Genomic DNA, 27,458 nt, shown 5'->3' with positions numbered 1-27,458 from the left:
TTTGCTTAGTGAAATAAAGTACAGTTGACATTAATTTGATCCTAGTTTGATGAATCTATTTATAGACATTTATTATTATTCGCATTACGCAGTGCTATCATGTATTCTGTAATGATAGTTAATGTTAACCCGCATTGTTTAAGGATGTAGTTAATTTGTCGGTTCCCACTTTGATGTTGCGTTGTCATGGACCCTAACGGCGTGTTAGCTTCTGGTGAGCTGCTCAAATGGACCAACTATATTCTCGGTTGGCAGGTAACATTCTAGAATAATTTACAGCATAAAATGTATCGTTGGCTGTTTTTAAAAGGGCTTATCTCAAAGATAACCGTGTTGAGTTATTGACGTTGTTTCCCAGTATTTTGGGTCGTCAAACATTATATGAAGTTTTCTTAAAGAGGAAAGTTGCACTACCAGATACTTCTAATTTCATCAAAAATATTAGTCCTGACCAAAGTTATGGGTCGTTAAAGGTCAGCGGGTAATTATGTATAATTCTATTGCAAGACAAATTTCAAACGCGATTTCTGAAAAATTATCACTTTCAAACTTCATTCCCGGATTCCTCCTACAATTTTTGTGGGATCACATTGAAACTTGGCAGGCATTAACTAGACTTTAGAAACTTACGGCCGTTTTAGTTATATGAGTTAGGTCTATATAAAATGTACTCAACTCGAGTTAAGCCCTTTTTATAATACGCTGAGGATATTATATATTGACTATTTTAGTGTATAAATTTCACTAGAACTATCATTGAAATTATAGAAGGTTTACTTGAGAAATGTAATATTCTTAAATTCCTGATGATGGACAACTCGACACTCAAAGACGGTTGGAATTTTAGTGGACCGAACATTGTTTTTTGTGTGTATTCATGTTGTGGGACATTGTTCTCAAATGCCAAGTTGTCCACTACACTTTGTTAGGATTGGCTGTACAGAGCAATATTCAATATACCAGAAAATAGACGCTAGAACACATAACCTACAAAAGAACTCTACAAGTCCAAATGTTGTAGTTAATGTAAATAATTCTCTGCACAATATTACTACGCATGTACCAAAGTGAACAGTAACTACCGCTTCCACTACTGTTATAGGCATGTAGATTGTAGAGCCGTGATAATAAATACAGTTTTTCTAATGATCTAGGAAAATTCTTGTTTAAAACTAGCGAAGAAGGAAAGTGCAATTTTCGGCCGAATAAAAATATTAAGATGACACCTGCGTAAACAGTTTTCGTTCGTGTTATATCAAAGTCTGGATGCCATCTGTTCATTACTAGACCATGATCATTGGATCACGAATTGATTTCAGTGCCAAAGTTGTGACCACGTGACGGTAACGTGTGGGATTCTGTTACCGTTACTAGCTAGTGTCTAGCTAGGGTCTAATATACTGCTCCGAGTTATCCTTGTTTTCATTGTTATACATTGTGGGGGTGTGCATTCCATTTATATGTAAAACAAATTCTTTGATGTAAAACAAATTCTTTGATGTGAAACAAATTCTTTGATGTAAAACAAATTCTTTGATGTGAAACAAATTCTTCAGCTTGTTTTCATTGTTATATAAATTGTGTAGGTGAACATTCCATTTGATTTTGAATGTAAGATAAATTCTTTGTATCAGTACTACAATGGGTAAGGGTTTATTACTTATTAGGTACACTTAAAAACGTTTAATGCGCTAATTTGAGGTATTGGAAATCTAGCTGGCATAATTCCACGACTTTTAATAAACATAAGGGTTATCTGGCGCACAGATATATGTCTTGCCTTTCTCATTAGGTACATTAATATTTGCACAAATATTTAATTTTGTAAGATTTCCAAAATTGGTGTCTAGTGAACAGTTTACTGTATTTTTTACGTGATTACTGATTATATTCCAGGTTCGTTATTTCAAGCTAGCACGTGATGGATACATTAGCTACAGTCTATCCAAGGAAGACAGCATGGGTACAAAAGGGTCTATCAAAATCGATAAAATGATTTTGCAGGTAAAGAATTTACATTGTAACAATTTATTCCTCTCCGAACATCAAGCATTGCACCATATCAGCAGTCTTCACGTTACCCATCGCATCCCAACAGCAGTGTAGTATACAATGTAATATACATATACTATGTTGTATGCTATGTTGTATACTATGTTGTATAGTGTATACAATGTTGTATAATGTATACTGCGTTGTATAAGTAAATAAGTTTCTTTAATTGCCTAGTGACAAAATAGCCTGGTTGATAACTTGATTCTATAATATAATCTCCCCAGCTTCACAAGCAGTCAGAAGTGAGGTTTGACATAGTGACCCCGTCAGTAACCTGGTACTTGAGATCGTACACTCCCCTTGACAGGGACACTTGGACTGGTATTATTGAAAAACAGCGGGTAAGTGAAATAAAAAATAATTATTAATTAACCTACGTTTTCTGCTTGACTTCACGTTAGGAAAGAACATGTGCTGTTACGAAAACCACGTGCAATTATTTAATTAATCAATATTTGGCACTAAAAACATGTCATAATTTGTACATTCCCCGTTTGTTTTACGTTTTGTTTCAGGAAGTGTTGCCCATGTCAATAAGTCGGGAGGGATCAGTTCTGCTCCTTGCACAGTCTTCCTTAGAAGTAAGTAGTTACTTTTATTAATTAATTTAATGAGAATAATACATTTTTGCTTTTATTTAGCACCACCGTATAGTCTGTACTTGAGTAACAGGGCGGTATAATGTCTAATATTTGAGTTACGGAATAATGATCTCAAAATCATGTTTTGATCATGATATAAAACGATATCGTGTAGCTCCGGAAGTTTATATCATGAAACTATAAGAAATACTCGGCACACAGATACACATGTCTAGTACCCCTAATATAACTGTCTCACACGATGGTAGTGATCACTGAGTACAGTAGGGTGTATTGTGTAGTAGTAGCTGGTATGTTACTCGCTTTACTAATAGTTGTAGGTTCTTCAGAAAAGTTAAGTTTGCTCTATTTTCTTTTCCAAAAAACGGAAGAAGTGTTGTGTGAGCGTTTTATAAGTTGGTTCTAATTGAATAATTTACATTTCCTGATAGTAAACTTGAAATGTTTGTGCGCTTGCTTGTAATTCGCTTTATTTCTCGGCGTATTCCTAGTTTTGGTATGCTGAAGTATGTTGTTCGGCGCAGGTTGGTTCGATGTAACCATAAGATAATAATATAACCTTTAGTACTGACATTCTGGGGTTTTATTTTGCTGAACGTTTTATCTTTTTTTACTGATTTTCTTTTCTGAGGACAGAATGCAGTGAGGATAGTCAGAAATGATATAAATCTGTTCCAGTTTCTTGATTTAAAATCGCACGGAGAGTATTTAAAACAAAATTTGGTAATTTGTGTACCAAAATATTCGACAGAACTCTCCAAACTAGTCAAACAATCATGACGTAAAATGTGGGTAAACTATAATCAAATTAATGACAAGGTAATATAATGATCTGATATCAAAGCTAATAGATAAAATTCAATAGAAGATGCTCAAATCATACGATCACCTCATTCAACTGAAAACTCAGCCGTTTAGTGCTGATTTATTTTATTGATGCATGGCTCCTTTGCACAGGATTTTAAATTTTAACTTTGGGATGCAGCTAATTGTACAGAAAGTTATTTTCTTTCCCTTATTTAGCGTGGCAGCTTGTGCGCTATGACGTAAAGGATTCGCAAAATACTCTGAATTTTAATACACATCTCAAATTATTATCAGTCTGATAACATTTAGTTGATAAAAAATGTAAGATCTAGTTATTTGTGGTGACCAATTCTTTACCGTCTAGTTATTCTGCTATAAGATTCATTCGTATGCAAATTGCGGAGTGTTTATTTAGTGAAAAATTATATAATGATTTCCTGATTTCACCTCATATATCTTCTGGACAACAGTTGTGCACCAAAGCTGTGACTGCCAACTACAATCTTGAATCGGTGATGCGCAGGTGTGCGCCAAGAACCTTGTATACTTGTATAGGCCCCCAACCCCATCCTTATATTTTACTGTTAAAGTAAGGAACATGGTCAGCTTACTGAGGTCTTACTGTAGTCAGCTTACTGTTAAAGTAAGGAACATAGTCAGCTTACTGAGGTCTTACTGTAGTCAGCTTACTGTTAAAGTAAGGAACATGGTCAGCTTACTGAGGTCTTACTGTGGTCAGCTTACTGTTAAAGAAAGGAACATAGTCAGCTTACTGTAGTCAGCTTACTGTTAAAGTAAGGAACATGGTCAGCTTACTGAGGTCTTACTGTGGTCAGCTTACTGTTAAAGTAAGGAACATAGTCAGCTTACTGTGGTCAGCTTACTGTTTAAGTAAGGAATATGGTCAGCTTACTGAGGTCTTACTGTAGTCAGCTTACTGTTAAAATAAGGAACATGGTCAGCTTACTGATGTCCTACTGTAGTCAGCTTACTGTTAAAATAAGGAACATGGTCAGCTTACTGATGTCCTACTGTAGTCAGCTTACTGTTAAAGAAAGGAACATGGTCAGCTTACTGATGTCTTACTGTAGTCAGCTTACTGTTAAAGAAAGGAACATGGTCAGCTTACTGAGATCTTACTGTGGTCAGCTTACTGTTAAAGTAAGGAACATGGTCAGCTTACTGAGGTCTTACTGTAGTCAGCTTACTGTTAAAGTAAGGAACATGGTCAGCTTACTGATGTCTTACTGTGGTCAGCTTACTGTTAAAATAAGGAACATGGTCAGCTTACTGAGGTCTTACTGTGGTCAGCTTACTGTTAAAGAAAGGAACATGGTCAGCTTACTGAGGTCTTACTGTAGTCAGCTTACTGTTAAAGTAAGGAACATAGTCAGCTTACTGAGGTCTTACTGTAGTCAGCTTACTGTTAAAGAAAGGAACATGGTCAGCTTACTGAGGTCTTACTGTGGTCAGCTTACTGTTAAAGTAAGGAACATGGTCAGCTTACTGATGTCCTACTGTAGTCAGCTTACTGTTAAAGTAAGGAACATGGTCAGCTTACTGATGTCCTACTGTAGTCAGCTTACTGTTAAAGAAAGAAACATGGTCAGCTTACTGAGGTCTTACTGTGGTCAGCTTACTGTTAAAGTAAGGAACATGGTCAGCTTACTGAGGTCTTACTGTAGTCAGCTTACTGTTAAAGTAAGGAACATGGTCAGCTTACTGAGGTCTTACTGTGGTCAGCTTACTGTTAAAGTAAGGAACATGGTCAGCTTACTGAGGTCTTACTGTGGTCAGCTTACTGTTAAAGTAAGGAACATGGTCTGCTTACTGAGGTCTTACTGTGGTCAGCTTACTGTTAAATAAGGAACATGGTCAGCTTACTGAGGTCTTACTGTGGTCAGCTTACTGTTAAAGTAAGGAACATGGTCTGCTTACTGAGGTCTTACTGTGGTCAGCTTACTGTTAAAGTAAGGAACATGGTCAGCTTACTGAGGTCTTACTGTGGTCAGCTTACTGTTAAAGTAAGGAACATGGTCAGCTTACTGAGGTCTTACTGTAGTCAGCTTACTGTTAAAGTAAGGAACATGGTCAGCTTACTGAGGTCTTACTGTGGTCAGCTTACTGTTAAAGTAAGGAACATGGTCAGCTTACTGAGGTCTTACTGTAGTCAGCTTACTGTTAAAGTAAGGAACATAGTCAGCTTACTGAGGTCAGCTTACTGTTAAAGTAAGGATAATGGTCAGCTTACTGAGGTCTTACTGTGGTCAGCTTACTGTTAAAGTAAGGAACATAGTCAGCTTATTGAGGTCAGCTTACTGTTAAAGTAAGGAACATGGTCAGCTTACTGAGGTCTTACTGTAGTCAGCTTACTGTTAAAGTAAGGAACATGGTCAGCTTACTGAGGTCTTACTGTGGTCAGCTTACTGTTAAAGTAAGGAACATGGTCAGCTTACTGAGGTCTTACTGTAGTCAGCTTACTGTTAAAGAAAGGAACATGGTCAGCTTACTGAGGTCTTACTTTAGTCAGCTTACTGTTAAAGCAAGGAACATGGTCTGCTTACTGAGGTCTTACTGTGGTCAGCTTACTGTTTAAGTAAGGAACATGGTCAGCTTACTGAGGTCTTACTGTAGTCAGCTTACTGTTAAAGAAAGGAACATGGTCAGCTTACTGAGGTCTTACTGTAGTCAGCTTACTGTTAAAGTAAGGAACATGGTCAGCTTACTGAGGTCTTACTGTGGTCAGCTTACTGTTAAAGTAAGGAACATGGTCAGCTTACTGAGGTCTTACTGTAGTCAGCTTACTGTTAAAGTAAGGAACATGGTCAGCTTACTGAGGTCTTACTGTGGTCAGCTTACTGTTAAAGTAAGGAACATAGTCAGCTTACTGAGGTCTTACTGTGGTCAGCTTACTGTTAAAGTAAGGAACATGGTCAGCTTACTGAGGTCTTACTGTGGTCAGCTTACTGTTAAAGTAAGGAACATAGTCAGCTTACTGATGTCTTACTGTGGTCAGCTTACTGTTAAAGTAAGGAACATGGTCAGCTTACTGAGGTCTTACTGTGGTCAGCTTACTGTTAAAGTAAGGAACATAGTCAGCTTACTGTGGTCAGCTTACTGTGGTCTTACTGTAGTCAGCTTACTGTTAAAGTAAGGAACATGGTCAGCTTACTGAGGTCTTACTGTAGTCAGCTTACTGTTAAAGTAAGGAACATGGTCAGCTTACTGAGGTCTTACTGTGGTCAGCTTACTGTTAAAGTAAGGAACATGGTCAGCTTACTGAGGTCTTACTGTGGTCAGCTTACTGTTAAAGTAAGGAACATGGTCAGCTTACTGAGGTCTTACTGTGGTCAGCTTACTGTTAAAGTGAGGAACATGGTCAGCTTACTGAGGTCTTACTGTGGTCAGCTTACTGTTAAAGTAAGGAACATGGTCAGCTTACTGTGGTCAGCTTACTGTTAAAGTAAGGAACATGGGCAGCTTACTGAGGTCTTACTGTAGTCAGCTTACTGTTAAAGTAAGGAACATGGTCAGCTTACTGAGGTCTTACTGTGGTCAGCTTACTGTTAAAGTAAGGAACATAGTCAGCTTACTGTGGTCAGCTTACTGTTAAAGTAAGGAACATGGTCAGCTTACTGTGGTCTTTCTGAGGTCAGCTTACTGTTAAAGTAAGGAACATAGTCAGCTTACTGAGGTCTTACTGTGGTCAGCTTACTGTTAAAGTAAGGAACATGGTCAGCTTACTGAGGTCTTACTGTAGTCAGCATACTGTTAAAGTAAGGAACATGGTCAGCTTACTGAGGTCTTACTGTGGTCGGCTTACTGTTTAAGTAAGGAACATAGTCAGCTTACTGAGGTCTTACTGTAGTCAGCTTACTGTTTAAGTAAGGAATATGGTCAGCTTACTGAGGTCTTACTGTAGTCAGCTTACTGTTAAAGTAAGGAACATGGTCAGCTTACTGAGGTCTTACTGTGGTCAGCTTACTGTTAAAGTAAGGAACATGGTCAGCTTACTGTGGTCAGCTTACTGTTAAAGTAAGGAACATGGTCTGCTTACTGAGGTCTTACTGTGGTCAGCTTACTGTTAAAGTAAGGAACATGGTCAGCTTACTGAGGTCTTACTGTAGTCAGCTTACTGTTAAAGTAAGGAACATGGTCAGCTTACATTGGTCAGCTTACTGTTAAAGTAAGGAACATGGTCAGCTTACTGTGGTCAGCTTACTGTTAAAGTAAGGAACATGGTCAGCTTACTGTTAAAGTAAGGAACATGGTCAGCTTACTGTGGTCAGCTTACTGTTAAAGTAAGGAACATAGTCAGCTTACTGAGGTCTTACTGTGGTCAGCTTACTGTTAAAGTAAGGAACATGGTCAGCTTACTGTGGTCAGCTTACTGTTAAAGTAAGGAACATAGTCAGCTTACTGAGGTCTTACTGTGGTCAGCTTACTGTTAAAGTAAGGAACATGGTCAGCTTACTGAGGTCTTACTGTAGTCAGCTTACTGTTAAAGTAAGGAACATGGTCAGCTTACTGAGGTCTTACTGTGGTCGGCTTACTGTTTAAGTAAGGAACATAGTCAGCTTACTGAGGTCTTACTGTAGTCAGCTTACTGTTTAAGTAAGGAATATGGTCAGCTTACTGAGGTCTTACTGTAGTCAGCTTACTGTTAAAGTAAGGAACATAGTCAGCTTACTGAGGTCTTACTGTGGTCAGCTTACTGTTAAAGTAAGGAACATGGTCAGCTTACTGAGGTCTTACTGTAGTCAGCTTACTGTTAAAGTAAGGAACATGGTCAGAATGTGGTCAGCTTACTGTTAAAGTAAGGAACATAGTCAGCTTACTGAGGTCTTACTGTGGTCAGCTTACTGTTAAAGTAAGGAACATGGTCAACTTACTGAGGTCTTACTGTGGTCAGCTTACTGTTAAAGAAAGGAACATGGTCAGCTTACTGAGGTCTTACTGTGGTCGGCTTACTGTTTAAGTAAGGAACATAGTCAGCTTACTGAGGTCTTACTGTAGTCAGCTTACTGTTTAAGTAAGGAATATGGTCAGCTTACTGAGGTCTTACTGTGGTCAGCTTACTGTTAAAGAAAGGAACATGGTCAGCTTACTGAGGTCTTACTGTGGTCGGCTTACTGTTTAAGTAAGGAACATAGTCAGCTTACTGAGGTCTTACTGTAGTCAGCTTACTGTTTAAGTAAGGAATATGGTCAGCTTACTGAGGTCTTACTGTAGTCAGCTTACTGTTAAAGTAAGGAACATGGTCAGCTTACTGATGTCTTACTGTGGTCAGCTTACTGTTAAAGTAAGGAACATAGTCAGCTTACTGAGGTCTTACTGTAGTCAGCTTACTGTTAAAGAAAGGAACATGGTCAGCTTACTGAGGTCTTACTGTGGTCAGCTTACTGTTAAAGTAAGGAACATAGTCAGCTTACTGTAGTCAGCTTACTGTTTAAGTAAGGAATATGGTCAGCTTACTGAGGTCTTACTGTAGTCAGCTTACTGTTAAAGAAAGGAACATGGTCTGCTTACTGAGGTCTTACTGTGGTCAGCTTACTGTTAAAGTAAGGAACATAGTCAGCTTACTGTAGTCAGCTTACTGTTAAAGTAAGGAACATGGTCAGCTTACTGAGGTCTTACTGTAGTCAGCTTACTGTTAAAGTAAGGAACATGGTCAGCTTACTGATGTCTTACTGTGGTCAGCTTACTGTTAAAGTTTAAAGGAACATAGTCAGCTTACTGAGGTCTTACTGTAGTCAGCTTACTGTTAAAGAAAGGAACATGGTCAGCTTACTGAGGTCTTACTGTGGTCAGCTTACTGTTAAAGTAAGGAACATAGTCAGCTTACTGTGGTCAGCTTACTGTTAAAGTAAGGAACATGGTCAGCTTACTGAGGTCTTACTGTAGTCAGCTTACTGTTAAAGAAAGGAACATGGTCAGCTTACTGAGGTCTTACTGTGGTCAGCTTACTGTTAAAGAAAGGAACATGGTCAGCTTACTGAGGTCTTACTGTGGTCAGCTTACTGTTAAAGAAAGGAACATGGTCAGCTTACTGAGGTCTTACTGTGGTCAGCTTACTGTTAAAGAAAGGAACATGGTCAGCTTACTGAGGTCTTACTGTGGTCAGCTTACTGTTAAAGTAAGGAACATAGTCAGCTTACTGTAGTCAGCTTACTGTTAAAGTAAGGAACATGGTCAGCTTACTGAGGTCTTACTGTAGTCAGCTTACTGTTAAAGTAAGGAACATGGTCAGCTTACTGATGTCTTACTGTGGTCAGCTTACTGTTAAAGTAAGGAACATAGTCAGCTTACTGAGGTCTTACTGTAGTCAGCTTACTGTTAAAGAAAGGAACATGGTCAGCTTACTGAGGTCTTACTGTGGTCAGCTTACTGTTAAAGTAAGGAACATAGTCAGCTTACTGTGGTCAGCTTACTGTTAAAGTAAGGAACATGGTCAGCTTACTGAGGTCTTACTGTAGTCAGCTTACTGTTAAAGAAAGGAACATGGTCAGCTTACTGAGGTCTTACTGTAGTCAGCTTACTGTTAAAGAAAGGAACATAGTCAGCTTACTGAGGTCTTACTGTGGTCAGCTTACTGTTAAAGTAAGGAACATGGTCAGCTTACTGAGGTCTTACTGTGGTCGGCTTACTGTTTAAGTAAGGAACATGGTCAGCTTACTGAGGTCTTACTGTAGTCAGCTTACTGTTAAAGAAAGGAACATGGTCAGCTTACTGAGGTCTTACTGTAGTCAGCTTACTGTTTAAGTAAGGAACATGGTCAGCTTACTGAGGTCTTACTGTAGTCAGCTTACTGTTAAAGTAAGGAACATGGTCAGCTTACTGAGGTCTTACTGTGGTCAGCTTACTGTTAAAGTAAGGAACATGGTCAGCTTACTGAGGTCTTACTGTGGTCAGCTTACTGTTTAAGTAAGGAACATGGTCAGCTTACTGAGGTCTTACTGAGGTCAGCTTACTGTTAAAGTAAGGAACATGGTCAGCTTACTGATGTCTTACTGTGGTCAGCTTACTGTTAAAGAAAGGAACATGGTCAGCTTACTGTGGTCAGCTTACTGTTAAAGTAAGGAACATGGTCAGCTTACTGAGGTCTTACTGTAGTCAGCTTACTGTTAAAGTAAGGAACATGGTCAGCTTACTGAGGTCTTACTGTGGTCAGCTTACTGTTAAAGAAAGGAACATGGTCAGCTTACTGTGGTCAGCTTACTGTTAAAGTAAGGAACATGGTCTGCTTACTGAGGTCTTACTGTAGTCAGCTTACTGTTAAAGTAAGGAACATGGTCAGCTTACTGAGGTCTTACTGTGGTCAGCTTACTGTTAAAGTAAGGAACATAGTCAGCTTACTGTAGTCAGCTTACTGTTTAAGTAAGGAATATGGTCAGCTTACTGAGGTCTTACTGTAGTCAGCTTACTGTTAAAGAAAGGAACATGGTCAGCTTACTGAGGTCTTACTGTGGTCAGCTTACTGTTAAAGAAAGGAACATGGTCAGCTTACTGAGGTCTTACTGTGGTCAGCTTACTGTTAAAGTAAGGAACATAGTCAGCTTACTGTAGTCAGCTTACTGTTAAAGTAAGGAACATGGTCAGCTTACTGAGGTCTTACTGTAGTCAGCTTACTGTTAAAGTAAGGAACATGGTCAGCTTACTGATGTCTTACTGTGGTCAGCTTACTGTTAAAGTTTAAAGGAACATAGTCAGCTTACTGAGGTCTTACTGTAGTCAGCTTACTGTTAAAGAAAGGAACATGGTCAGCTTACTGAGGTCTTACTGTGGTCAGCTTACTGTTAAAGTAAGGAACATAGTCAGCTTACTGTGGTCAGCTTACTGTTAAAGTAAGGAACATGGTCAGCTTACTGAGGTCTTACTGTAGTCAGCTTACTGTTAAAGAAAGGAACATGGTCAGCTTACTGAGGTCTTACTGTGGTCAGCTTACTGTTAAAGAAAGGAACATGGTCAGCTTACTGAGGTCTTACTGTGGTCAGCTTACTGTTAAAGAAAGGAACATGGTCAGCTTACTGAGGTCTTACTGTGGTCAGCTTACTGTTAAAGAAAGGAACATGGTCAGCTTACTGAGGTCTTACTGTGGTCAGCTTACTGTTAAAGTAAGGAACATAGTCAGCTTACTGTAGTCAGCTTACTGTTAAAGTAAGGAACATGGTCAGCTTACTGAGGTCTTACTGTAGTCAGCTTACTGTTAAAGTAAGGAACATGGTCAGCTTACTGATGTCTTACTGTGGTCAGCTTACTGTTAAAGTAAGGAACATAGTCAGCTTACTGAGGTCTTACTGTAGTCAGCTTACTGTTAAAGAAAGGAACATGGTCAGCTTACTGAGGTCTTACTGTGGTCAGCTTACTGTTAAAGTAAGGAACATAGTCAGCTTACTGTGGTCAGCTTACTGTTAAAGTAAGGAACATGGTCAGCTTACTGAGGTCTTACTGTAGTCAGCTTACTGTTAAAGAAAGGAACATGGTCAGCTTACTGAGGTCTTACTGTAGTCAGCTTACTGTTAAAGTAAGGAACATAGTCAGCTTACTGAGGTCTTACTGTGGTCAGCTTACTGTTAAAGAAAGGAACATAGTCAGCTTACTGAGGTCTTACTGTGGTCAGCTTACTGTTAAAGTAAGGAACATGGTCAGCTTACTGAGGTCTTACTGTGGTCGGCTTACTGTTTAAGTAAGGAACATGGTCAGCTTACTGAGGTCTTACTGTAGTCAGCTTACTGTTAAAGAAAGGAACATGGTCAGCTTACTGAGGTCTTACTGTAGTCAGCTTACTGTTTAAGTAAGGAACATGGTCAGCTTACTGAGGTCTTACTGTAGTCAGCTTACTGTTAAAGTAAGGAACATGGTCAGCTTACTGAGGTCTTACTGTGGTCAGCTTACTGTTAAAGTAAGGAACATGGTCAGCTTACTGAGGTCTTACTGTGGTCAGCTTACTGTTTAAGTAAGGAACATGGTCAGCTTACTGAGGTCTTACTGAGGTCAGCTTACTGTTAAAGTAAGGAACATGGTCAGCTTACTGATGTCTTACTGTGGTCAGCTTACTGTTAAAGAAAGGAACATGGTCTGCTTACTGTGGTCAGCTTACTGTTAAAGTAAGGAACATGGTCAGCTTACTGAGGTCTTACTGTAGTCAGCTTACTGTTAAAGTAAGGAACATGGTCAGCTTACTGAGGTCTTACTGTGGTCAGCTTACTGTTAAAGAAAGGAACATGGTCAGCTTACTGTGGTCAGCTTACTGTTAAAGTAAGGAACATGGTCTGCTTACTGAGGTCTTACTGTAGTCAGCTTACTGTTAAAGTAAGGAACATGGTCAGCTTACTGAGGTCTTACTGTGGTCAGCTTACTGTTAAAGTAAGGAACATGGTCAGCTTACTGTGGTCAGCTTACTGTTAAAGTAAGGAACATAGTCAGCTTACTGAGGTCTTACTGTAGTCAGCTTACTGTTAAAGTAAGGAACATGGTCAGCTTACTGAGGTCTTACTGTGGTCAGCTTACTGTTAAAGTAAGGAACATAGTCAGCTTACTGTGGTCAGCTTACTGTTAAAGTAAGGAACATGGTCAGCTTAATGAGGTCTTACTGTAGTCAGCTTACTGTTAAAGTAAGGAACATGGTCAGCTTACTGAGGTCTTACTGTAGTTAGCTTACTGTTAAAGTAAGGAACATGGTCTGCTTACTGTGGTCAGCTTACTGTTAAAGTAAGGAACATGGTCTGCTTACTGTAGTCAGCTTACTGTTTAAGTAAGGAACATGGTCAGCTTACTGAGGTCTTACTGAGGTCAGCTTACTGTTAAAGTAAGGAACATGGTCAGCTTACTGAGGTCTTACTGTAGTCAGCTTACTGTTAAAGTAAGGAACATGGTCAGCTTACTGTGGTCAGCTTACTGTTAAAGTAAGGAACATGGTCAGCTTACTGTGGTCAGATTACTGTTAAAGAAAGGAACATGGTCAGCTTACTGAGGTCTTACTGTAGTCAGCTTACTGTTAAAGTAAGGAACATGGTCAGCTTACTGTAGTCAGCTTACTGTTTAAGTAAGGAACATGGTCAGCTTACTGAGGTCTTACTGAGGTCAGCTTACTGTTAAAGAAAGGAACATGGTCAGCTTACTGTGGTCTTACTGTGGTCAGCTTACTGTTTAAGTAAGGAACATGGTCAGCTTACTGAGGTCTTACTGAGGTCAGCTTACTGTTAAAGAAAGGAACATGGTCAGCTTACTGAGGTCTTACTGTGGTCAGCTTACTGTTAAAGTAAGGAACATGGTCAGCTTACTGAGACTGATCTCTCATTCTGGACGCATTTGTCCATTCTTTAATGTATTCTTTAATGTATAACAAATAATGATTGATGTGAGATACACGGGAAACTAAATAAAGACAACAAATTCTACACTCGTTACATTACACTGGATGCTACACAGAAACTACTGTAGAGACTACACTGAAGACTACACTCTATAATACACTGTATAATACGCTGGGGTATACAGTATACACGGGGGTTTACACTTTAAACCACACCGGAGTTTGAACATTTGTAGACTGTTAGACTGCATACTACCATCCCTCTGTACCTTCTTTTGTGTGTCCCTTGTTGTTGTTGTAGTTGGTGTTTGAGGCTGACTATTTTTCATGTGTGTTAACAAACAATGTGATATATAATATAAGTTTATCTCTGTTATTCACTGTAGCTTAAATTTGAGTGCTGTAAGATGTTCCCCCTGTTAAGTGTTCCCTTTGAGTCGTTTGTGATGTTTTGTAGCTACACCTGTTCCAGATGGACTACTGTAATTTATAACTATAATCAGTTTGAGTGAACTCGTTAGAGAGTGTTGAAATGTTGGGGTATATTTTGCGGGGATCCTATGATGGTCAAGCCTTTACTTATTTTCACTTACACAGCATAACCTAAGTAACCTTTATTTATAAATTAATATATACATTATACATTATACAAATATTTGTAAAGTTTGATAAGTAGAATTCACTAGTTGTGTTGTTAACATGATATCTACATGATAAAATAGACTATTCTAGCAAGATTTTATTCGACCAACTGATAACACTGTTCATGTTAGTGTGCCCTAGTATCTGATATCTCTTTCTCTGATATCTCTTTGTGAATTTTCAAGCTGTGGTCACATTCTAATTGACATTTTAAATATTTTGGTTAACTCGATTGCATTATAAGTTTGATGTCAATATTTTATATTGCTTTGTTTACCGACACTCCTGCAGCTTAAAATTACTTAATTAAACTATTAATTAAAGGCACGCTGACTGTAGCTGTCCTTATTGCTGAATGAACTGAGCTCACACACACACACACACACACAGATTTGTATCGGCTGCTCTGAGAGATGACGCACATCACTCGTTGAGTGTCGAGATGTACACGTCGCGGTAACAGCTCAACTGTGCAGCTGTATCGCTACTTTTACATGATCCCTTGCTTGAAATGTTCAAATGAAAGTTTTTAAAACTTTTCTTGCGTAGGAACGATTTATAGTTGTGTCTCGCAAAACATGTTATCAGTTTGGATTGTCAGATTTGCTGTGTATTGTACTTTAATTTGTATTGAATAGTTAGGAATTGTCTACGTATTACGTCAGCAGCCGAGATCAGTATGAGAATTGTGCGTCAATATCTGGTACCGACTTAGGACTGGTTGAAGGATCACGGTGGAATAAGAAATTGCTCGCCTGTATTAAACTAGCTGCATTATGTTTTTCTTTGGTTTTCGCATTGACACACTATGCACTGAAGGATGTCTTTTACTTCTGATGTCATACTATTTATGCATGAGAAAAATCATCACGAGTTAGCTTATCTACCAGCCAAGTTGTTTTACTCTTTCATTTTCTCAGTTGCAGTTTGCGAGTACTCTCAGGGCGTAGTGTAGGATATCATTACCTACCTACCCTGTAGCTTGACTAGTTTCTTCATGGAATGTCAGATTTAAACATTGCAGAATGTAATCTGATCTCTGCTAGCAAATATTTCACTTACATCTTGTCAATAAACCGATGATGAGGTGACTATATTCATAGTCTGCTATTTATTGGAGTTAGTTTCGTAAGTTTTGTATATCGATAATGATTAAGCTTTTCAGCATTGAAATTAGCTTATTAACAACGTTTTGTTTTAACAGCAATGAAACAGTCCAGTGTACATCGATACCTAAAGAAAAGGTTGAGCAGGCGTTGTAAGAGGTCCCAGTATATCTCAGCAACTAGTTTAAATCAAGTCAATAATTTAAGCCAGGAGAGGCAGTATAACCACAACAGTTCTTTCAAATCTTTGGTGCGTTCGTTAGTTTGTGTAAACGTGTATTTCCATGTAAACATTGTACGTTGATGTATAATATAATACTCTTAATTAGAGCTAGTTATGATAAGGTAGATTTACTATATAATATGTATCTACTAAAGGTGGACAATGTTGTATTTGATGATATATTACGTACGATTATCGTAAAGTTGATTTAATGGTATTACTTTAAGTTATACGAATCTACGAATAATAACGATTTTTAATGTGATTTTGGTGTTGCTGCAAATTAAATTCAATTTTAACCACATGCCAGTTGCTATGACTGGTTTGGATATTCTCCTTTAAAAGGAATGAATGGCTTGCACTTTGGAAAAAGCGAAGTTCTTAACATCAAGATAGAGCTCAGTATATTACACATGTCATTTCATACACCCATGTGATACTGGCACCTCAGAAATATGATTTTCCTCAGAAAACAAAATACCGTAAATTTACTTTCCATTCCTCAGGTGTTATCGGATCTGAATATCAAGCTAGATGAGCTTAACAGTTTTAAAGACAGTCTATCTCAACAGTTATCAGAGATAAGATCAACTCTTAATCATGGTAATCTTTGCTAATGCACCGTTTTAGCATTTTAGGGTTAAAATACATACTGCAATTCCTTCAAACCCGACCAGTTAATGATTTGTAGTATTTGAATAATAGAAAATTTGAACTTTGATCACCTCCGACTACCACTCTCTTAGTAATATCAGAACCCTCAGAATCCCCCAAGTTGAAACAGAAACTAGCGACAATCCAGGCTACCGTGTCCGGGATTGTCGCTACGTCAACCAACTGTATCGAAATGTTTAACGAAAGAGAGCAATATTGGCAGGATCAAATAGCTGTGGTAAGTGATCCTTTTCGGATTTTACACTTTTACACTGTAATTGTATTTTACACTGTATTTATTTTACCTTTTTATCATAGCCTTGCTGTCATCTTGACAGCAAGCCTATGATTTATATATGTATATATATGTATTATAAGCTATTTATTATTATTATTATTATTTATATTTATTACTATTATTTATATGTTATAAGCTTATAATTTCATGAATGATAGATTGTGTCATCGGTTTGAAGTTTAAATTGAATTGAACCTTTTACGCGAGCAAGAGTGGCATGCTCTAATGGGTAACAAGTTTTTATGTAAACCAATCTTGATCCTTATTCGGTATGTAACCTATGTTTTCCCTGCAGCAGCGCTTCTAGATTTCTTCCAACGTATTTTCATTAAAGAATCTTAATGCCCAAATCCCCGTCACCGAGATTTCCATTCGACATCCAATCATTTCCGTTTTGACATCTACTAACATTGTTGCCAGGCCTAGGATCGTAATATGACCAACATCGGTCATGGTTGGTTGGCATTAGTTTGCGTAAGGCGTGTAAACTGAAAATCATGCAAAGTTAAATTTCCATTTTCGGCACATGGTTGAGACGCGCACGTACTGACTTCTCTTCTGAATAATAGCGCCATTTGTCAGTAGGTCAGTCGTTTTTAAAGTTCATCACTTATCTATCGTGATTTGAGCCTGGAGAGTTGAGATCTGTATGTTGATTGTTAGGTAATTTAGCTGTATAGTGCTACCACCACCAACATTGTTCAGTTTTATCATTCATCAGCCTTAAAATAAGCCTTATCAGACTTTTCAACATCCTAAATTCTATTCGAAATATAGAACTACAGTAAAAACCTCCACATACCGTGCACCTCTATTATCTATACCGGGTACTTCAATTTACCTGGCCTATCCCTTTCCTCAATCTTTCAGTTAATTAGCTTGTTATTGTGCAAGAAATGTACATAATATCATAGCTAATATCGCATTTGGTAGTGATCTGAGTTCATATCGAGCTGTAATCCACCATAAAACGTGCATAAAAGGTTACTAATGGTGGGGAGGGGATAGGTTATTTTTCATTTACCCCGAGAGTGGTATAGAGGTTAAGATCGTCATCGACCAAAACGTCTCTCCAACACCTATTGTATAATCACGATGATGATCTCATCTTTGATAGGCATTTCTATTGCCATCTTTTACCACACTGCATTTCATTTCCATTTTGAATACAGCGGCCTTCTATTTTGCCCGAATTCATTTGAGTAACCGTTTTAAAAATACTAATCATCTATATCATCATGTTTCACATCATCCAACAAAGTACAGTTTAAAAATGAAGATTATAGATGGCCTCTCTGTCCAGGAGGAAAGTTACTTGAGCAGGTGGTGCTTCTTTTCTTATATTGTGTTTTTTGATGATTTAATATGAATATAAAGAGAAAATAAAAGGCACTTAACTTTTAAGTTTTCAGCACCAAGAGGCGAGTCAAAAGTAAGGTGATAGCCCCGATAATTAATCGAACGCTTTGTTTCTCTCGTACTATTGGTCTCTGTAAACAATGATTGTTTAATTTCGTTGTTCACCGATTGTAAAGCTAATCTGAATAGGTGTGGTCTATTGTATCAGCAACATGCACGACGCACGTGTACATGCACGTGCTTAATAGTACTAATTACTACCCAGCCATGACACTCGTAATTCCACTTATCAACTGTTGAGGCTCCACATTAGAAGGCAGCGTTTAGGAGATCAAAGCTTTCAATGATACTTCACTTTTCATTTTGCGTCCGCCACAAATAATACTCCCGTCAGTCGTCACATGGTTGCATCTTTTCTTGTGAATTTTCACTGAATGGAACCAGTTTGACCAGATTCCTGGCAACTTTTGCATCTTTAATTTACATTCTCTCGTTTTGGTTATTTAAACTGTTCCAGTATTATACGCTTTACCGTTTGACCGTAGTACCATCAGCAAGGTTATAATACAAGCGATGGTATAGTATTCTTCGTCAGCCTGATTATCAGCTATTACATTGCTCGTGGTTATGTAGTTGTAATATTGGTGCTTCCCCGGTGACTTCTGGACGATAATTTGTAACCAACCCAGGCTTTAATTTCAACCTTTTAACATGGTCATATCTTAATTTTGGTAAGCACATTTCTATCATCATAAAATGATTTTATGCATAAACAGCCGTGATAAAGGAGCCGTATTTTCTGAATAAGTACCGTACGTGATTTTCTCCACATTAAATTTCGTAGGAAGTACCTAGAGAGGACCCAGCCTTGTAGATAGATACAGACTTAACGTCTAATGTATGTACATTAGAATTGTAGAATTGGAGAGTATCCAGTTGTCATCACCAGGTACAATGTACCTGGTAACTGGTACATAACCGTCACGTTGCAATTGTAGCGAGGGTTTGAGCTGAGTGAATTATTCACAACTCGTCAACCTTTACACAAGGAAGTGACGTGTACTGCAGGACTCCGGGAATTATAAGATAAACACATCTCTCCAACCAACCATTGTACGCTCCCAATCAGTGTTATTCTTGCAATTACCCCCACATCCGGAACAAAGCATTATACTCTATAAGGCAACTCGCTGACTTTGTGTGTATGTGTGCGTGTGAGTATGTACTCGCTTCTGTCCCAATCAGGCTATTTTAGTCGCATATTTAGATCTTTGGTTGCAGGGCAGTTCACTACTTTATTCATTTACACCATATGCGTGCAGCGTAAGAACATTTGCAACTCCTTGCTTTTGACAAAAATACATAGCGTACTACTCTAATACTCCATATAGTCAGCTTTTCAACATAGCAGTCTGCGGACAGATTCATCATAAAAGTAACGATTTATATTTCAAGTTTTAATTCGATGTGGTAATGTTAATCACATAGTTATCTTTACAACTAAGGTTTAGCGCCCTGCACCAACGTAACTATAGGCACAGGAGCCAGGTGCTTAATTCCATACTTCCACGATGTATACAATCAAGCGGTGCAGGATAGATCAACTGTATAGTGTATACCCATGTTTAGATGAACCACAGAGCTCGTTTAAGAAGAGCTTGTGTGTACTCAGTGTACTATGCCTCATGTCACCACGCTCCTAACTATACATTACACACTCTGTTCTTGGCTTCGTTCCATTTCTTGTCCGGTACAATCTTCCCGTCAAGTTGTAAATATTTGCTGTTCGTTTCCCAAATTATAGTATTAATTTGTGTCATCAAACTTTTAAGTCAATATTTTTTAAGCTTACGTGACAAAGATTTTTTTGTTTAAATGCTGCAATAGGACTAATGAGATGCCTTTTTTATGCACATGCATGAAGCAGTCATGAAGCACGCTAGTTCATCCACAATAGTTTAAAATAATTATTATTATTATCAAACATGTCAATCTTACAAATGTCAACAATCCTAAAATAATTTAGAACCGAAATGTGATCCTTTGTAAGATTATATGTCCCAAAAGTCAAATTGACTTGTACCCAAGTATAAAGTCGAACAGTTTACTCCAATAACTACGGTCACTAGCAAGTTCTCTCAAATGAAGAATATCATCATACGACTCAAGCAAGATGAAACGCTTCCAGAGGTCAACCTTCAGGTGGTGTAGGAGGTTACGTCTGTGAGCCCCGAGTCTACCAACTTCACTACACATCTCGACAGCAAAACACAGCGCAGCTTGAGCTGGTGATCTTTCATCGCTCCTCAGTATGTGTCCTAGCATCTTCCACCTAGATAACTCAGCACGCTCAGACATAGGGGTAGAGTTACTCTGTTTGTAGAGGGTATCTTTGGACATCATACTGCGTGGCCAGCTGACATTCATGATCTTTCTGAGGTGGTTACGGTGACATGCATCTAGTTTGTCCCAGTACGATTTAGGCATTCCCCAGCAACTAGAGTTATACATGAGGATAGATACTACTTGGGCCTCATAGACCTTCAGCTTCTTCTGTAGGGGGATCTTACTCTGGCACCAGACCTTCTTAAAATAATGAAAATGTGTATTATTAAAGCTTTTTATTTAGCTTATCCAAGTTGACTGGTCAACAGAAAGTCAGGGGATATATTAGTTGTAGTAGTAGTACTAGATGTCATCGTGGAGTAGGTGGTCGAGGTGTCCTGCACGTTTTCTGCCTGACATTCAAAGCCGCGAGGGGCTATATTAATAAGAGACTTTATGTTTATTATTCAATTAAACTGATCAAGCCCAAATCTTGGGATTTCTCTTGAGGGATCGTTTACATATTTAGCAAGCAGCTGGGAGATGTGGTGTTATTTCTACAGAAATGTGTAAACGTAGTCCAAAATGGTCAAAATCTGGTTTTCGTGATCTATGTATACGATACCTAACTCGTCTATCGTTTAGGAGAAAGAAAAGTCGCAAAAGCTTGAGATATTATACAGTGCAACGAACAGAGAAAACACCGAACTTATCAAACACAACGCTCCGGTAAGAGCGGCATTTTTTAACTTGGGAAAAGTTACTTTTCTGTAACGTTATCTAATCTTGTGATGTTATCTAATTTTACTATGAATTGTCTTCAAAAGCTGCATTCCATTTAGGATTAATTGAGGAGTGATTGTTGCATACCATACATCGTCCAGTGTGTGCTGTTCATCTTGGTTTGACTTGACTTGACTTATCATATAACCTTCCCAGCAAGGGCCTCATTTGAACGAAGACGAATTCTTTGACGCAATAGAGGAAACACTGGATAAGATGGACAACTTAGAAGAGAAACTACAAAATCTGGAGGTTGAGGTGAAGAAACCAGACACTTCGTCCGATAAGAAGGATCACAGAATGTACAATCAGGTTCGTTCTCTTTCAGTGCAATCTATTCTTTTCTTATCTAAAAATTAAGTCGACGCACTTAGGGTCTTAAATGGAAATGGTATCAATGTCACAAGTTCTAGGTGTAACCAGGCAACAATTACACTGCTGATCAAGTTATGTTTCAAATTTGTAGGGCAGTAAAATAATATCTGGTACCGAAACAGTGCCCGATAAACCAATTATGATTAGGGTGGTATTTCGACGATAAGACGATATCGCGTGATAATACCTATATTTTAATGAGCATATTAAAATATTCACATAATCTCCTGATGGGCGGCATGGTTAACTTTGAACTTCAGATCCAAGTAGGGCCTTAGACGTCAGTATGCCGTAAGAATTTAACCCGGGAACCTGCATATTGATATCAAATAAGACATGTAGAAATTCTTGTTCCTAGCTTTGTTAATGTGGGTATAGTATATTGACGTCATTCTGATCTTGTGATTCTTTATTGGCTACTGGCTAGGCTGTGGCTAGGTTGTGCGCAACAAGCTCAGTGTTTTTAGATTCTCTGTATGTTGTTGACTCGGTACTGTAAATCGTATCTTTAATTTGATGATAAGTTCAGTCTTTGCTGTAAATCGTCGACTAATATGACATTATGCTGATATGTGTCATGAGTATGTGCGTCAAAAGTTTTGATAAGTCCAGGTGCTCTTGTTTAACATCTCTTCGTTATCTCATAAATAATACGATATATCACCTTATATGTCAAACAGTGACATTTTCACTGTCTCGAATATCATTTACCCAAAATGAATTACTTTACTTGGCTATTTGAAGGGGTCGTATTTCATGACCTAACTGTCTCTCCACCTGTAGAAAAGTCTGTCAGTTCTAGTTTGATCTTTCAATTCTCGTCTGTTTTTTGCGATATCACCATGAGCAGTCACCCTTCCGTTAAAGATACTCAGACCAAGGTGCGTCATAATCAATTATACTTATACTTTATAGTCTATGGAGGAGATTTTATCATACATAATACATATCTAGTTTAAGGTTAGGGGTCGTTCACATATTACGTAATCATTTTTTTGGAACATCCCCCCCCCCCTCCCCTCCGTAATCAGTTTTACACCCTCAGCTGATTACGTAAAATGTGAACGACCCCTTGGCCTTATCAAGAATTGAAATTAAGTTATTTTCTTCTCCCGTACTAATCGGTTACAGTCGTACACATATATTACGTAGGCAGCCTAAGCGGTTAATTTTTACACTAAATCTATTTTAAAATTGTTCAACGAGGAGAAGAGCATGGAATCAAATTAGTTCCATTTGTAGTACTCATTTTGTTTACGTGGCCAGCCCAGGTTAGATACATAGAGGCTGTAGGATGAGGAGTACGCAAAATATCCCGATGAAACTAATTTGATCAGCTATCCCAACAAGCCTTACGGAGGGGGGATTAGGGTTTAAAATTGGCTGACGGAATATGTGAACGATCAAGAGGAAAGAGCTTCTCTGAATTTAATGTATCCAATTTGTACGGAGACCTGTCTTAAAGTAGTATAATAGCTTGTAGTGCTGTTATCTTGTCATTATCAGTTTGCACCATGGCAACCAGGTAAACGTACCACATAGCTGCTACCCTATTATTGTCACCAAGATGTATTACGATCTGATTTTAACTTCGGCCGAAGTTGGTTTACTTGGTTAGGGGATCTTAAATAACTAGAATTTGGCTTTTGTATATCAAATCGCAAACGACCTCTTATTGTCACCAACTCGTAAACCAACTTCGGCGAAGTTTGCTACAACTTTATTGTTTATATATACATAAACCTATCAAATATCATACCAATTTAGTTGTTACGGAACATCAGAAAAATCATCACTATGCTTATATTATGTGGATTTGTGCTGTAAACACAGTTTTCTAAATTGGTCGGTCAAACTTCATTGGTCCATATTATTTACAAAGGGATAGAGTATGGATAGATTTGTGAATTTACGGCTTATTTTTTTACACTAAAATTACAATAGATTTATTTAACTACATGATCTGTACCCGCCTAGTGCCTATTGGTCTAATATAATATTAATCTTCAAGTTTCAACCGCATGGGAATGAGATAGAAGAATTACGCCATATTTACAATTCTGTGTATACAGTATTTGTTTCTAAGGAGGCTAAATTCAATTTATTTCTTTATGGTCGCTATCGCTTTAATGACCGAACTTTGTCAACACATTATTTCCTTACAATTTGTGTTACTTTTCTGAAATTGTGATCAGACGATCGTCCTACCATGAGCGCCTATATTTGGAAGCACCTTGGAATATCAAGATATATGCTAAAGAAAATGATAATCGTGTTAAATTACTGGGCAGTTTTCTGTTCGATAATTGAATTTCGCCACAGTGCTGAAACATGAACCATGATCGAGTTTCTCTCTAGGGTTAAATATTCATTGCATTTTCATCGCGGAACACATGATGTATAATGCAGATTGTAGATGGCATTAAACTAGGAAATGGAATGGAGGTTAAGTGTAGGTATCCGTGTTTTGGTCCACGTCAGCATAACTGTTCCAGATAGCTGATCCGATACAGTGGCGTAACTTTGCCTGTTGGCAGAAAATTTGATCTTTCTATATCATTAAAAGCAGCAGTGTTTAAATTCTACACACGAGTTCGACTATCACGTGACTTACCTAAACACGTTCTCTAGATGGCCCTGCCGGACTATTCGTGACCCTAACCCGCTACTCTAACTCCAACCGGCAACCCTAACGGCTAACTGAAGTATATGCCAACCCTATTAAGACAAATTATACCATCTTTTTTATAAGTTCGTGCCACGTGATCGAAACAGTTTTTGCCGATAACTCGCCAGGGGAGCATTTTAACCTCTAATCAGGGTTAAAAATACATTGATGCAATTTGGTTTCAACTGTAGGGGGGCTTTTAGAACTTCGAGTGTAGATTTAGCACGCTCGTATTAGACGTAAGTGATTAGTTAACGATTCCAAAAAGGATCAAACAAAATCTTTCAATAATAATTGTAATCTCATTTCTACATTTCCACAATTCCTACTGTCAACAATCATAGCAGTACTGTACAGTGTACACTTTGTGTATACGAGGGAGTACACACGCTATACGACAAAATGTGTTTCTCCGACAAGGAATACACTATTGTAGTGTATAGGTTAGAGAGTGCACTGTGTGTAGGTACTAACTATTAGGTAATTTAGTGTATCAAATGTCAAGCTGAATGTGTGCGCCGGGCAGTCCAGCTGCGTTGTAGTGAAATATACTTTAAGTGATCTCTTTACTTACCGAGCTAGCTGGTTCTAAATCTCTTTGCTTACCGACGATTTAACACAATAGTATAATATAATACTAATGATATTGCTGTAATAATAATAGTGTTTGTGTGGCTACGTACGTGACGTGTCATGCACTCGTACGGAGATTAAAACCATTGTCCAAGACAACAAATTTGTATGAGTGATGAGTCATAAAATGGTTTAAGTGTACGGTATTGATCCTATGTGTAAGTGGCCTGGTTAATGTATAGTGTAGGTAATTTTTGAGTCTCTAAAAGGATAATACCAGTTCATCGTTAAATCCTGATCATTTAGACGTCTATGTGCCCACTCTCTGACCGTTTTGATTTATGTAATACCCATCTCCCTCTTTATTCGCATATATCTGGCCGTTTCTCTCTTCATTTAACAAGCAGAAACATATCATAAGTTACTAGGCCTGCTCAGAAATGTGCATGTCACGTAAGGTGTTAGGTGTACGCTGTAAACAATCTCCTGCCAAGGCCTCTTCTCGTGAAACTATTCTTAAACATTTCCTGCCAATATTTTGCAATATTTCCCTACTGCTTGGTTTATTTATCTTGCTAGGTGCCAGTTTTATACTCTCAGGCACAATAAAACACGTGTTTGTCATCACTTGACATCGGGCAATATAAAGTTCCCGCGGTGCGCGCAAATCGCTTCCTTCTTTGTTATGTTAGAATTAATGGCGCGCGCTTAAAAAGTGTTGCCCACTACAGTGTCTGTAAATATGAAATAGCACTCTTTTGAGTGCTGAAAAAGTACATCTCTTCGAGATCATAAATGTTGAATGCGCGGCGTTACCTGTGTATAGAGTTCAGACCGCCAAAATAGTTCAAGCTTAGCCCATGACACATTATTATCATTTCTAACAAAGTTAAATTTACAGATGCAAGAGCTTATCAACAAGTATGTGGAGTTATCGAAACAAGACCCGGAAGCAGAGCCTTCCTGGCAGTGTCTGTCGAAGAGCGGCGTCACAAAGGTGAGAGGAATAATCACATACCACTTTCTTATATTACGTGTACTTTATAGGTGTTAATCCTTTAATCAATGCGTTTCAATCATTTCTTCCCGCTATTTAGCCAGACTAACTTACCTTTAACTCACCAGATCTACAGAAAAGAGGAAGAGAAGGATGGTGTTCTACTGGATTACTTGGTTGCAACCACCACAGTAGAGGTACTTACTTATACGGGACAAAATTCACTTATTTATATCTACATCGAGACACCGTACCAAGGCCTTTATAATGCATAATATGCATGTAACGGTCCTCATATAATGAGGACCGTTACATAAAGTGGACACCGTCTCACAGTCTGAAACCACAGGGGGTCACCGCTGCAGAGATGTCGGAGGTGTTTCATAACGGCAAGTTGAAGCTGGAGTGGGACCACACGATAGAGGCAGACAAGAAACTGGAAACATTGGATGATTACTGTGCAGTTTATCATCAGATTCTTAAAAGAGTGTGGCCAACAGCTCAAAGAGACTTGGTTTATGCTTCTCACAAGCAAAGGGTAACTTTTTAAACAGATTGACAGCTTACTGGCACGGCTCCAAAAATAATGTAATAACGGCTTTTCCAAGGAAGCGATTTGTTGGAGTAATTTACAGCCAAATAAATTGTACATAACATTTGTTAGTCTGCTCATTTGCCTACTCAAGGTCTAACTACAATGTACCTTCTTTCCTATACATAGAACTACAGTCAATACATACGGGCTAGTAATGAGCAATTATCTCTTTGTTCGAATATAATCCTCACTGAGTTCCGAAAGTTGCATAAACTGAGTTGATAATAGTCCCATACAGTAATAGAACATTGTTCAGAGCACATGCGCAGTAAGCCCCTAAAGGCCCGTACTAAATAAAGAGAGAGAAAGAGAGAGAATTGTACTTTTAAGTGGCACACACAAATGTACATATATATACTGCGCCTACATTGAACTGTATGGTATGGATGTCTTCCTTATGGCACTGTTTTCGCAACCTAACATATTGATTGTATTATAATATGCCCCACAATATTTAACATTTCTTAGTTCTTACCCTCTCAGTTAGATATACCAGGAGAGCACCCTAGCTGGATCGTGTGTAATGTGTCATGTGACCACCCCTCGGTCCCTGAAGGCACCTCCGGTTACACACGAGCTACAATAGAAGTGGTCCTGTTTTGTCAGACAGTCTGTGACAAGACGGACCCAACGAGGAAGGATGTTAGCTGCAAGATAGTCTACTCTGCAAGTGTAAACCCAGGGGGCTGGGCTCCTGCTTCTGCCGTCAGGGCCATATCTCAGCGGGAGTATCCCAAATTCCTCAAGAAAATAGCCACATTCGCAATCGATCACGTCAAGAAAAGGGAGATTAAATATTAGCTCTATAGATTGGATGTTATGACATATTATTATGACACTGTGACTTGTTAGGCTTCATGTACGATATTTTAAATACCGATATAAAATACCCAAAGATAATAAATAATATGATAATGTTTTGTAATTACCTGATAGTTTATAGCTAGTAAAGTAGACATTACTTGATGTTTGTATTTCTGTTCTCACCCTTTTGATGTTTTGTGTCTATTTATTTTTGTTTAAATCTATTCTATATATTTGATTTTCTCTATTTAAAAGAGCAGGATAACACCTCATATAA

General features: G+C 38.3%; 2 protein-coding genes across 5 annotated transcripts in view; both read left to right on the top strand.

The window, feature by feature from the left end:
• LOC134816019 (cytosolic non-specific dipeptidase-like) overlaps window positions 1-27,458 on the top strand; it is a 104,686-nt gene that overhangs the window by 39,030 nt on the left and 38,198 nt on the right. The window lies entirely within an intron of this gene.
• LOC134814723 (ceramide transfer protein-like) lies at window positions 139-27,458 on the top strand. 4 transcript variants are annotated; one of them, XM_063822911.1, is made up of 12 exons: window positions 139-255; window positions 1,897-2,004; window positions 2,280-2,396; window positions 2,571-2,636; window positions 16,257-16,353; window positions 16,515-16,642; window positions 21,032-21,115; window positions 21,326-21,481; window positions 25,687-25,782; window positions 25,911-25,979; window positions 26,132-26,320; window positions 26,861-27,458. In XM_063822911.1, exons 1-12 carry the CDS (start codon window positions 187-189, stop codon window positions 27,176-27,178), a joined length of 1,497 nt encoding a protein of 498 aa, XP_063678981.1. In that variant the 5' UTR covers window positions 139-186; the 3' UTR covers window positions 27,179-27,458. The 4 variants fall into 4 exon arrangements, with proteins under 4 accessions (XP_063678981.1, XP_063678979.1, XP_063678980.1 ...); XM_063822909.1 differs by having other exon boundaries at window positions 26,846-27,458; XM_063822910.1 differs by having other exon boundaries at window positions 16,506-16,642.

The sequence above is a fragment of the Bolinopsis microptera genome, chromosome 5 (genome assembly GCF_026151205.1).
Source record: "Bolinopsis microptera isolate Bmic1 chromosome 5, MBARI_Bmic_1.0, whole genome shotgun sequence".
In the NCBI taxonomy this organism is placed as follows: Eukaryota; Metazoa; Ctenophora; class Tentaculata; order Lobata; family Bolinopsidae; genus Bolinopsis; species Bolinopsis microptera.
The sequence above is the reverse complement of the archived record's forward strand: the minus strand, read 5'-3'. Positions and strand labels throughout refer to the sequence as shown.

Coding starts and splice junctions, on each gene's coding strand:
- LOC134814723 (XM_063822908.1), top strand. CDS start 187: ATGGACCCTAACGGCGTGTTAGCTTCTGGTGAGCTGCTCAAATGGACC. Junction 2,005..2,279: donor TCGATAAAATGATTTTGCAG/GTAAAGAATTTA, acceptor TAATCTCCCCAG/CTTCACAAGCAGTCAGAAGT. Junction 25,783..25,910: donor CGAAGAGCGGCGTCACAAAG/GTGAGAGGAATA, acceptor TTAACTCACCAG/ATCTACAGAAAAGAGGAAGA.